Raw genomic sequence first — 12,969 nt, 5'->3', positions numbered from 1 at the left:
TTGTAATAGGACTAAAGTGTACTCTGTATTTAATCATTTAATTGTAGTTCAAATGTAACTTTTTTTTAAGGGGGTAGATCAGCTTTAATATTGCAAATAGATTGTAGCTTCCATTCATGTAATTGTCTTCATCATCAGTTCAAATACAACTTACAATTCATGAAATACTTGTAATGAGCTGCTTGTTGCTATTTGTACAATTATTTGTTGAACAATGAACAAACCATTATCATCTTCATCTTGAAGGTGGCGGTGGACGGTAACATGATCAGACAGATGTTGGAGAACAATGCCAAGGCAGCGGGGACCGGCACAGGGGCGACGGGTGTTCCTCACCAGCAGCTCATCTCAGCCATCAGTCTCCCCATCATCGGTCAGGACGGCAACGCCACCAAGATCATCATCAATTACAGCCTCGATCCCAGCCAGACCCAGCTCACTGCCCAGAACCTGAAGAAGGAACCTCAGACCCTGGCTACAATGCCAGGCCAGCCCCAGGCTCAGCCCCTGTCCGAGGTTGCTATAGAGCCCTGCAGCAAGGCCCAGCAGAGACTCCCAGAGGACCTGACACTCAGCAGGCCCCCCAGGAGCAAAGAGGAGAAGATGGAAGAGGAAAACGAGAAGGAGGAGGGGGAGGAGACCACTAAGACCTGTCTGCTCTGTGGCGACTGCCCCGGTGGTCTGGACGTGCTCCACGCACTCGAGCACTGTAAGAAGGCCTCAGGCCTCAGGATCAATGGGGACAAATCAGAGTCTGCCATCGCCTCGTTACTGTCCGAGGGGGTCGGGAACCAGCCCAAGAACCTCCTGTCCCTCCTCAAGGCCTACTTCGCCCTAAACGCTGAGCCAACCAAGGAGGAGCTCAGCAAGATCTCAGATTCAGTTAGCCTGCCCACCGACGTGGTCAAGAAGTGGTTCGACAAGATGCAGAGCAGTCAGGTCTCACTAGGAGCTCCGACACCTCCGTCTGAGGAAGAGGGACCCTTGTCTGAGAGTCCTGGGGCCACAGTTGTGTCCCCTAAGGTAAGACCAGAGCAGGACACAGAGGGTCCCACCATGATGCAGTCCGGCCCAGCCGAGGCCACTCCGGCTGAGGTTAACGGCTCCATGCGCTCCCCAGCCTCCCCCACACCACTAAACCTGACCGCCGGGGGGCCCGTCCCAGCCAAACCCTCCTCCTCAGACAGCACTGATGGCCCTCTGGACCTGTCGCTACCAAAGCCCACCCGAGAGGAGGCCGCAGCCGCCGCCACTTACCACGCCTCTGTTTACTCCCATCAGGACGAACCCCTGAACTTGACGAAGACTTGCACAACAAAGAAAGAACTTCCGCTCGCCGGCGCCGCTGGCCACCACGTGACTAGTCAACCTGTGTCCCTGTACACCGCCAACCCACAAAGTGCCAACCCCATCAGTATCATGACCACTCAGCTGCCCAGCGGGACCATTTATGCCATCACTGACCAGGGCCGTGCGGGCATGCCCTGCCTCCGGGCAGTTACCACTAGTAACAACCAGACTATCCTCATCCCACAGCTGGCCTATACCTATACCACTACAGCTACAGCCAACAGCCCTGCAGGGACAGAGACACAGGAGAAGACCACACTGCAAGTCAACGGCATCAAGGTTGGTTAATCAATCAATCATTCAAATGTATTTATATAGCCCTTTTTCACAGCAACAGTTGTCACGATATGCTTTTCAGTAACCCAGCCACAGGCGGCTGGTGGCACCTTAATGTGGGAGGATGGGCTCAAATAGGCTGGAATGGAATAAATGGAACGGTATCAAACACAGCCTCGCGTTAGCCATTCCGCTCGCAAAAGCCAAGGCTTGTGTAAGGCCACTCACTTACTTTACTTATCAAACACAGCGTTTCCATGTTCTGGATACTGTTCCATTTACTCCATTCCAGACATTGTTATGAGCTGTCCTCCCCTCACCAGCCTCCTGTGAACCCAGCCTGGACCCCCCAAGGTCAAAGCAGTGGCACAGTTTACATTTACATTTTGGTCAATAACAAAGGCCTAGCAGATGCTCTTTTCAAGTCAGTTGCAAGAAAAGCATCTGCTGTGTCTGCATGACTACACATAGATAGAAGGGTTCCAAAGGGTTTCTTCGGCTGTCCCCATAGGAGAACCCTTTTTGATTCCAGGTAGAACCTTTTTCGTTCCAGGTAGAACTCTTTTGGGTTCCATGAAGAACCCTCTGTGTATAGGGTTCTACCTGGAATCAAAAAGGGTTTTCCAATGGGGACAGCCTATGAACCCTTTTAGGTTCTAGATAGCACCTTTTTGTTTTCTAAAAGTGCACTATGGGAATTTGTTTCGCCAGTTAGAGAGAAAACTACACGAAAACAGTCTAGCATGATTGGTATTGCAGGTGCAATACTGAGAATCATGTTTTCTTGCTGTTTGGTCCTCTCTGACCGACTTGGCTCATGTTTAGTGAGGAGGTGCTGGAAGAATAGGAAGTTCTCCGTATAATCATTCCTCCTATATCTCACTCTACCTGTTTCATCTTCTTTGAGTGAAATGGCAAGGCCTAAGAAAGATCCCTGCCTCAACACTTCAGTGTCTATAGCCCCTTTAGTGCTTCAGTTCTCTTGGATCTGGCCCACTGCAATTTAGCCATACTGAGAAGGTTAAGCTCCACCTATTGAGCTGGAGATATGGGAACTCTCCTCAGTCTCAGCTGAGTGAGTCTCTCTCCTGTAGCTCTGGGTGGAGGCGGTGGTATTTTGGCACCGCTGTCTTTGTCTCCTGTGATGAGCTGTTTAGTTTCAGCGCTGGGGGGAGGAGGGTTAAAGGTGGACCGGAGTACTCAAGGGAGGAGTTCTAGCGCTCCTCTCTTCCCTCGCTCTTGGGTGAAAGACGGAGAGAGAGGTGGAATAAAATTAAATTGGCTTTCGAGCTATAGTATCCTGCCAACACATTTATTGCGGCTCATGATATGTGAATGTTCAAAATGTGAAATAAGTTAGTGATAAGTTAGTGAAATAAGTTATGACACTAAGTATTAGTGTCATACTGTTTTAAAAATGTCTTACATGCAGCTAGCTATACAACAGAGGAAAAATCCTGGATGCGTTATATACCAAAAGTGCCATTATGAATTCTGTCAAAAAACTCTCATGCAGTAGTATTAGAAGTAAGAGCCAGGCCACTTAATGATCCATAAGGATGGATAGAAGAGCCATCACTCCCCGAGCACTGAGCTGCTGCTGTCACCGAGCCAGAAGACATGAGGCAGCACTTACTGTAGAGACCTATTGATTGGTAGGGATCTGTTTAAAGGCCTCAGCCTCCTGTCTCAACCATTGATTTTTGTTGTTGTTGTATTATGCTTTCCTGTTAAGTGGACTGGCATAGAGCAAGCCTTGTTAAAAGCCCTCGCTGTACGTATAGGTATTAAATATCAGTTCCTTAACGATGCTGATGCTACCGTGCTGTACTTCCTCTCTCTCTCTCTCTCTCTCTCAGTGTTGAATACTCAGTTGTAGTATGCGTCCGGAAGGGCACCTTATTCTCTATATCAGGGTTCTGACGATACCTGACGAGTTTGGTCTGCTTCGTGTTGTCATTGTTGCCATGGAAAAATGATTATGACCCTGGTACCATCCCGGCTCTACCTTTTGTGGTGCACTACTTTTGACCAGAGGTCACTATGGGCCATGGTCAAAAGGAGTGCACTATAAAGGGAACCGGGTGCCATTTGGGACACACCCAAATGCAACGTACACCCAGGAAGGGATGGGTGCAGTAAAGGGTGTTTCTGAGGGGTTTTTACTCACCATTGATGAGTCATGATGATGGGGATGACTGGTTTTCAGGGTCAACACCAAGGTGGGATGATTTCATCGTGATGGTCTGAAGTGTTACTAGCTGTTTGGTTCTGATGAGGTTATGGTACCTTGAGAGCTATAGAAAGAAGGTGGTATTAGTCAGCCTACAGCGTCACTTCATGACATGCCGTAGCGCTCACTTCTGTAGCCATGAAGTGCTTTGAAAGGCTGCTCATGGCTCACATCAACACCGTTATCCCAGAAACCTTAGACCCACTCCCATTTTGCATACCGCCCCAACAGATCCACACATGACGCAATCTCTATTGCACTCCGCACTGCCCTTTCCCACCTGGACAAAAGGAACATCTATGTGAGAATGCTATTCATTGACTACAGCTCAGCGTTCACCACCACAGTGCCCTCAATGCTCATCAATAAGCTAAGGACCCTGGGACTAAACACCTCCCTCTGCAACTGGATCCTGGACTTCCTGACGGGCTGCCCCCAGGTTTGTAAGGGTAGGCAACAACACATCCGCCACGCTGATCCTCAACCCCTCGCCCCTCGCCCCCTCCTGTACCCCCTGTTCACTCATGACTGCATGGCCAGGCACAACTCCAAAGCCATCATTAAGTTTGCTGATGACACAACAGTGGTAGGCCTGATCACCGACAACGACGAGACAGCCTACAGGAAAGAGGTAAGAGACCTGGGCGTGTGGTGCCAGGACAACAACCTCTCCCTCGACGTGATCAAGACAAAGGAGATGATTGTGGACTACAGGAAAAAGAGGCCCGAGCACGCCCCCATTCTCATCGACGGGGCTGCAGTGGAGCCGGTTGAGAGCTTCAAGTTCCTTGGACACGACAAAACCTATTCTTCCTCAGGAGACTGAAAAAATTTGGCATGAGTCCTCAGATCCTCAAAAGGTTCTACAGCTGCACCATCACTGCCTGGTATGGCAACTGCTCGGCCTCCGAGCGCAAGGCACTACAGAGGGTAGTGCGAACGGCCCAGTACATCACTGGGGCCAAGCTCCCTGCCATCCAGGACCTCTATACCAGGCGGTGTCAGGGGAAGGCCCTAAAAATTGTCAAAGACTCCAGCCACCATAGTCATAGACTGTTCTCTCTGCTACCGCAAGTCATGCGGTATCGGAGCTACTCTCTGTTGTTATCATCTATGCATAGTCACCTTAATAACTCTATATACATATTACCTACTAACCGGTTGCCCCCGCACATTGACTCTGTACCAGTACCCTCCCTGTATATAGTCTCGCTATTGTTATTTTACTGCTGCTCTTTAAATACTAGTTACTTTTATTTCTTATTCTTATCCGTATTTAAAAACATATATTTTTTTACTGCATTGTTGGTAAGGGGCTCGTAAGTAAGCATTTCACTGTAAGTTCTACTACACCTGTTGTATTCAGCATTTCACTGTAAGGTCTACTACACCTGTTGTATTCAGCATTTCACTGTAAGGTCTACTACACCTGTTGTATTCAGCATTTCACTGTAAGGTCTACTACACCTGTTGTATTCAGCATTTCACTGTAAGTTCTACTACACCTGTTGTATTCAGCATTTCACTGTAAGGTCTACTACACCTGTTGTATTCAGCATTTCACTGTAAGGTCTACTACACCTGTTGTATTCAGCATTTCACTGTAAGGTCTACTACACCTGTTGTATTCAGCATTTCACTGTAAGTTCTACTACACCTGTTGTATTCAGCATTTCACTGTAAGGTCTACTACACCTGTTGTATTCAGCATTTCACTGTAAGGTCTACTACACCTGTTGTATTCAGCATTTCACTGTAAGGTCTACTACACCTGTTGTATTCAGCATTTCACTGTAAGGTCTACTACACCTGTTGTATTCAGCATTTCACTGTAAGGTCTACTACACCTGTTGTATTCAGCATTTCACTGTAAGTTCTACTACACCTGTTGTATTCAGCATTTCACTGTAAGGTCTACTACACCTGTTGTATTCAGCATTTCACTGTAAGGTCTACTACACCTGTTGTATTCAGCATTTCACTGTAAGTTCTACTACACCTGTTGTATTCAGCATTTCACTGTAAGGTCTACTACACCTGTTGTATTCAGCATTTCACTGTAAGGTCTACTACACCTGTTGTATTCAGCATTTCACTGTAAGGTCTACTACACCTGTTGTATTCAGCATTTCACTGTAAGGTCTACTACACCTGTTGTATTCAGCATTTCACTGTAAGGTCTACTACACCTGTTGTATTCAGCATTTCACTGTAAGGTCTACTACACCTGTTGTATTCAGCATTTCACTGTAAGGTCTACTACACCTGTTGTATTCAGCATTTCACTGTAAGTTCGACACCTGTATTCGGCGCATGTGACTAATAACATTTGATTTGATTTGTTTTCCTTGAGAAACAGAATGACAAACCAAAAAAACACCTCCACCAAATCACTTCCATCTCTAAATTGCCTGTATTATTGTCTTGCACATATTGTTAACTGTTATAATCCGAGAATGACACTTCTCCTGGCCTCTCTATAACTGTATTACTGTACTAATACACCTGCATTGCTTGCTGTTTGGGGTTTTAGGCTGGGTTTCTGTACAGCACTGAGATATCAGCTGATGTACGAAGGGCTATATAAATACATTTGATTTGATTTGATACTTCTGTTACAATTCAAAACTTAAAAACAGTAAACATTATATTACATATATCCACACATATTAGATCTGACATCATACATTATAAATGATATGTTCTCATGTATTGATATTTGTTGTTCAGGAGGAGCGTCAGGACACCAGCTCAGAGGGCGTGTCCACCATGGAAGAGCTGAACGACTCAGACTCCGCCCCTTCCAGGAAGAAAATGAGGAAAACGGAGAGTGGGATGTACGCCTGCGACCTGTGTGACAAGATCTTCCAGAAGAGCAGCTCTCTGCTCCGACATAAATACGAACACACAGGTACATCAGGGACGAGGTCGACCTGGGTCATGTTCTTTGGGGTGCAACATGCAGCGAATCGCTTTGCAACTGAACAATAAAAGGCTCAAATAGTACCTCCCCATTTTCGACAGTTTTCTTCCATTTCATACCTGCTGAACATCAGCCTCACTGCACCTCCCCAGAGAGACCTCAGGAAAACACGAGGCGAAGTGAAACTGAAGGGGGAAATTTCAGAAATCACACACTGACTGTAATGTTGTTATACCAGTGTATATTGCAAAAGGGCGGTGGACACCACCATCCCAGCAGCTATTACCCAATAAACACACACACACGCACTCCACCAGAACTCCCCTTGCCAACCACATTAACCTTCCGGTATGAAATGTTGAAGGGATGTTGCATCAGAGCTCTGTTAGTAATTTTCAATGAGAACATGGGTAGTGTTGTGGCCAAGCACAGGTCAACCCACTCTGAGGCGTTCTGTCTTTATGACTTTAATACCTGCCATAGAACCACCGTTTTTACATCCAAATTCACGTTGTCCTGTTTTTTTGTTGCATTGTTTGCCATATTTACCATGGATACGTGATGATAAATAACATGGGTGTCACCGACTTTTGGCGCAATAATCAAAACCATTTCACGAGCACAACAGTCTGGGGAATTACAACAGTTTGACCTGTATTTTTCAAGGAGGGTGCAACCCCTGTTACAAGCCCATATGGTGTTACTCTGTGATTTCACTCAACAACAGTCCTGAGCCTGAATGTTTTATCACTCTGTTTCAGATACATTTTTATTGACTGTTTATTTTCTCCCCTGCTACAGGCAAGCGACCCCACGAGTGCGGTATCTGCAGGAAGGCCTTCAAACACAAGCACCACTTGATAGAACACATGCGTCTCCACTCTGGGGAGAAACCCTACCAGTGCGACAAGTGTGGCAAGCGCTTCTCTCACTCGGGCTCCTACTCCCAGCACATGAACCACCGTTACTCCTATTGCAAGAAAGAGGCGCTGGAAGGAAGTCAAGGAGGTATAGGGGAGGAGGTGCTGGAGGAGGAGATGGAGAGCCCTGTGGGGTTGGCCCTGGGCCTTGGAGGGGAGCAGCAGGAGCAGTCAGACAGCAGGCCCACCTCCTCCCACCTGGACTCTGACGAGCGAGGGAGCAGCACCAGGGAGGACGAGGAGGAGAGCGAGGAGGAGGGGGAGGAGGAGGACATGGAGACAGCGGCAGGGGAGGAGGTTGAGGGGGATCCGGACAGACTTCTGGATATGGATGATATACAGGTGGTGCGGATAGGAGACGAGGGAGGGGACGAGGAGGAAGAGGCGGAGGGGGAGAAGGAAGAAGACACTGGTCGAGAGGAGGGAGAGAATGAGGAAGAGCAGGGAGTGGAGAGAGTAGTGGTCGGGGGTGAAGGGGAGGAAGGAGAAGAAGAGGAGGGGGTAGTGGGGGTTGAAGTAAAGGAGGAGCAGGAGGAAGAGGAGGTTACAGGGAAAAAAGCAGACACAAGGCAAGAGGAGGTACAGGAGAACAGGGAGAAAGAGGAGGAACATGGAGGTGAGAAGGAACAGGCTGAGGAGCATGTGGAGGAGGAGCTGTCTGAGAAGGAAGAGACAATGGACACAGAGAAAGGATTGACCTCGGAGGACAAGGAAGAGTCAGGGTCGAGGGCGGCGGAGGAAAGTGAGGTCATGAAAGAGAATGAAGGTGAAACAAACAGGAACACTGTTTCAGAAGACAAGAACCAGACACCGACAGGAGAGAAAGGAGATCTGAATTAAAACAGGGAGGAACCAGACCCGTGCTTCTTCCTTAATGAAATGGAAGGATCATTTTTCTCCATGACATTGGGGGAAAGGATAGAGAGCTAAAGTTTGGATTGCTCTGACGGACGCTGCATTTCAGTTCACTACTGTGTATGAATCCAGGTGTGCCTGAAAAAATACTAGTGGCTTTTTCCACAGAAGGAGAAACATTTTCAGTGTTAGAAAATGTATTTGTAAAAAACTAAAACACAAAGTTTAACAACAAAAAATGCATTATACGGACTTTGGAAGCTAGAGCCGACACGTTTTAGATAATGTTTTATTACTAAATCAACCTTGGGTCATTTCTTTTTATCAGTGTTACTAATTTTATCCCTCATATTTTAACCTTTAAAAACCTGTACAGTTAGGAGAGATTTCTATATCTTTTTATTGCCAATGAACAAAAAAAAAATCAGTATTTTATTAAGTTGGAGGAAAAAAGATCCTGTGCACTACAAGTGGCTTGGTTTACTTACGGCACTAACAGTGGTGTTGTCTACCCTTCAGTGTTATGGCACTAGACTTACAGTATACATCATCAGCATGTTAGCTGGTGATGTTAGCATACCTTTTGTTGTACATGGAATGTGAGCCTTAAAGAATAAAACGATTGTGAGATGAGTTCATCCATGATGATATTCCAGTAGTTGATTACCTTATAGATGAAGAAGAAGACAAGGGGGGTATCGAAGGAGTCTGCATTGATACATTGCTCTAAAATGTTCTGTTCGTTCGTTTGTTCATTTCATCAATCTGTTGTCATCAGTGTTACATGTACAGAATCAGATCAAGCAGAATAAGAAAGAAGAACAATCGTGAGATCATTTGCCCCCTGAATCCTATTCCCACTCCCAGCCTTATGCAAAACAAGAAGACATGAAGCGTATCAAAAGTGCCATTGAATACTGCTGTTTTTCCTCAGCAGCTGTTGTCAGGTTGTGTCGAGGCCCAGATTTGATAGCAGCTCGAACATGTCAACTCTTTCAGCCGATATCCTGTTGATTTTGGCTCACTACCACTAGTCCTGATGTTGTAGATTATAGCGTTACCATGAATTATAATTTAGACATGAATTACATATTTGAGATAAAAAAAAGATCTGCCTCTTTTATAATCAGAGCAATCAAAGACTAAAAGGACTTACAATGCACATGTTTTAACGGAACGATGAAACATGATTTTGAAATATTTCCTGCCTTGAAATGTATAAATTCCCCCCCAGTCCAGTTCCAGTGCACTTGTTTATCACTTGTGAAACGCTCGCGCTCTCTTCAGGTAACAAAAGTAGGCAAATATGATCCCATAATGGTTATTCAGACAATATTTTTTACCTGTCAGTATTATTTTGTTGTTTTGTTGTTGGATTGTTTTGTATGTTCATGTTCAAATGTGTGTACTGTATGTTTTCAGAAAAGGCAGTATTTTTCCCATTCCCAATGATATGGGTTATCTGTTTAGTTCTAGAAACATTTTATATTTATGTGTTATTTTTTTTTATTTTATATTTCCTTATGGTTATTTATTACACAATGTAGTGTACATTACTGTAGTTTGTATTAATACAATAATATATTTTAGTATGAAAATCATTTCAAATGTAAGCTGACTACAACAAAGGTGGGAACTCAAAAAAAAAAGCTCTGGCATTTTGAAGTATGTTTTAGAACGCAAATACATCTAAAGTTGTCAACACACCCCACAAGCCTGAAATTGGAATTGGTTCCCTTTCTAAATCCATTCATTCTCATGTTAGTTTTGACCTTTTGCCCCACTTTAATATGAAGCTACTGAAACGTTTTGAGAACTAACTGTATGTCTAATAGCATGAGTGTGCTGTTGTATTGAAGGATGACCCTTAACCATGAACCTGTCCTTTTTGCCAAGCCAAAATAATATTGACATTTTGTTGTGTTTTATTTGTGCCAATTTGTTACTTTGTATGTATACTACGTCCAGGCCACAACCTCTTTTATATGTACTTGTTTTAATCCATGATCATTTTTATAGTGATAGTTTTTGTTTGTTTTTTCTATGACTCCCCATCTCACAATAAAATACATCAACTACATCCCTCTGGTTTGATCATCTATGTGTTCATGTATTTGCTTGCGTAATAAAGCTTTAGGCCAGTACTATATCCGATCGTGCTTGGAGACAATGCGGCTGTTAAAGTTCGCGGAGATCGAATTCCAGGTAAACACTGCAGATGTCGGCTCAATTGGAAATCACCTTTAAATGTCAAATGCACTATAGTGCGGTTTCGGATTGAATCCAGCCCTTAGGGACATACGCAGAATTTACCGTGAATGCAGTCTCCACAAACGGGGGAACAACGCCTTCACATATCAATCGAGCACTAACGCGGATACGGGTTGAATCTAGCTCCTAATACAACTCGGCGCCTGGAGAGATCAGTCAGGATCGTTGCAAGCGGATAGAAATGTAATGAATAGAGCTAACATGACCCCCCTATTTACCTGACATGTATGTTCTAAACAATACATTTCTATCTGAACGTTGTGTTACGATGTGTGACATTACACCCTGCTGAACAGAGCCCATACCAGCCCAACCCAAGGTCATTTATATTGATCCCGATCAGGTTTCCTTCAGGGAGAGGGAGGGTCCACCCTTAACATGAATTAGTAATGGTATGGACCCAAAATCTATAGTCCGACGAGGAGCTGAACATGATACAATACTCTAACATGTCTGTTACTGTTACTCATCTCTACCTCGGGACTGGAGAAGGGATACTTTCTGAAAGGATTTTGGTGATTTGGTCCATGTCTAGATCCTCTACATCTTTCTCTATGGTAAAAATTGAGAGCAGGTGTGGGTGTGTTTGTGTGGGAGGGGATTCAACAATTCGCCAAGCCTCTCTTTGTCTAGGTTGGTTGATAGTGGGTATGATGAATGTGGAAAAGAGAATGTGTGTGTGTATGTGTGTGTGTGTGTCAGAGAAAGTAATCTGTCATATTTGGCAGTGTTGATTGTGTTGAGTAGGTGGGGGAGGGAGGTGGAAGGAGTGATAATGTCTAATAGTACCACACTACCATAACATTATATACTAACCCTCACGATTTCACATGTGAAATTTTCACGTTCTGTGAAAAAAGAATTGACTCAAAATTCCGCACAAAATAAATATTTGAAACCATGTTTTTGGAACACAGATTTGATGACGTTTCAAATGAAGTTTCACGTGATCACCTAACCTTTTATAAGTGGATTCTAATTTTCACACACGATTTCACAGATGATGCCTTGCAAACAAAAATGAGTCGTTAGAACACACACGCAAACAGTGTGTTTTCAGCGTACATATATTTTTTGGGGTAATTTTACCCCTTTTTCATGACATACAATTGGTAGCTACAGTTTTGTCCCATCGCTGCATCTCCCATAAGGACTCAGGAGAGGGCCGAGAGAGCCACGTGTCCTCCGAAATACGACCCTGCCACTGCACTTCACTCAGAAGCCAGCCACCATACAACTGGCGACCGAAGTCAGCGTGCAGACGCCCGGCCCACCTCAGGAGTCCATAGAGCGCAATGCGACAAGGAAATCCAGGCCCGCCTCAGGAGTCACTAGAGCGCGATGCGACAAGGAAATCCAGGCCCGCCTCAGGAGTCACTAGAGCGCGATGCGACAAGGAAATCCCGGCCCGCCTCAGGAGTCCATAGAGCGCGATGCGACAAGGAAATCCCGGCCCGCCTCAGGAGTCCATAGAGCGTGATGCGACAAGGAAATCCCGGCCCGCCTCAGGAGTCACTAGAGAGCGATGCGACAAGGAAATCCCGACCCGCCTCAGGAGTCACTAGAGAGCGATGCGACAAGGAAATCCCGACCGGCCAAACTCTCCCCTATCCCGGACGACGCTGGGCCAATTGTGCAAAGCCTCATGGCTCTCCTAGACACAGCTGGCTGTGACACAGCCCGGGATCGAACCCAGGTCTGTACTAACACCTCAAGCCCTGCGGTACAGTGCCTTAGGCTGCTGCACCACTCAGTAGACTATTTTTGACACATATTAACATACATGATTACATTGTGTATGTTTATTTATACAGTAATTATTATTCAACATGTCCTCACCCAGTTTAATCATTGGCATGTGATACAAAACAAGGCAACTTGTCACGTTCTGACCTTAGTTCTTTTGTTATGTCTTTGTCTTAGTATGGTCAGGGCGTGAGTTGGGGTGGGTAGTCTGTTCCTTTTTCTATGTTGTGGTTTTGTGTTTGGCCTGGTATGGTTCTCAATCAGAGGCAGGTGTCGTTAGTTGTCTCTGATTGAGAATCATACTTAGGTAGCCTTTTCCCACCTGTGTTTTGTGGGTGATTCTTTTTCCGTGTAGGTGTTTGTGCCACATGGGACTGTTTCGTTCGTTTCTTCAT

At 45.4% G+C, this 12,969-nt stretch overlaps 1 protein-coding gene across 1 annotated transcript in view; it reads left to right on the top strand.

Moving 5' to 3' along the window:
• The window catches only part of LOC110535555 (zinc finger E-box-binding homeobox 1), a 67,282-nt gene extending 56,645 nt beyond the window's left edge, over nucleotides 1-10,637 (top strand). Inside the window, exons 7-9 of the mRNA XM_036935284.2 lie at nucleotides 247-1,629; nucleotides 6,590-6,770; nucleotides 7,584-10,637. Coding sequence (XP_036791179.2) covers nucleotides 247-1,629; nucleotides 6,590-6,770; nucleotides 7,584-8,542 — 2,523 coding nt within the window. The 3' untranslated portion in view covers nucleotides 8,543-10,637. The remainder of the gene's footprint in view (nucleotides 1-246; nucleotides 1,630-6,589; nucleotides 6,771-7,583) is intronic.
• Nucleotides 10,638-12,969: the final 2,332 nt, after the last annotated feature.

Source organism: Oncorhynchus mykiss, chromosome 11, assembly GCF_057628025.1.
Source record: "Oncorhynchus mykiss isolate SJ-2025 chromosome 11, ASM5762802v1, whole genome shotgun sequence".
Classification (NCBI taxonomy): domain Eukaryota; kingdom Metazoa; phylum Chordata; class Actinopteri; order Salmoniformes; family Salmonidae; genus Oncorhynchus; species Oncorhynchus mykiss.
This window is presented reverse-complemented; position numbering and strand designations above follow the sequence as displayed.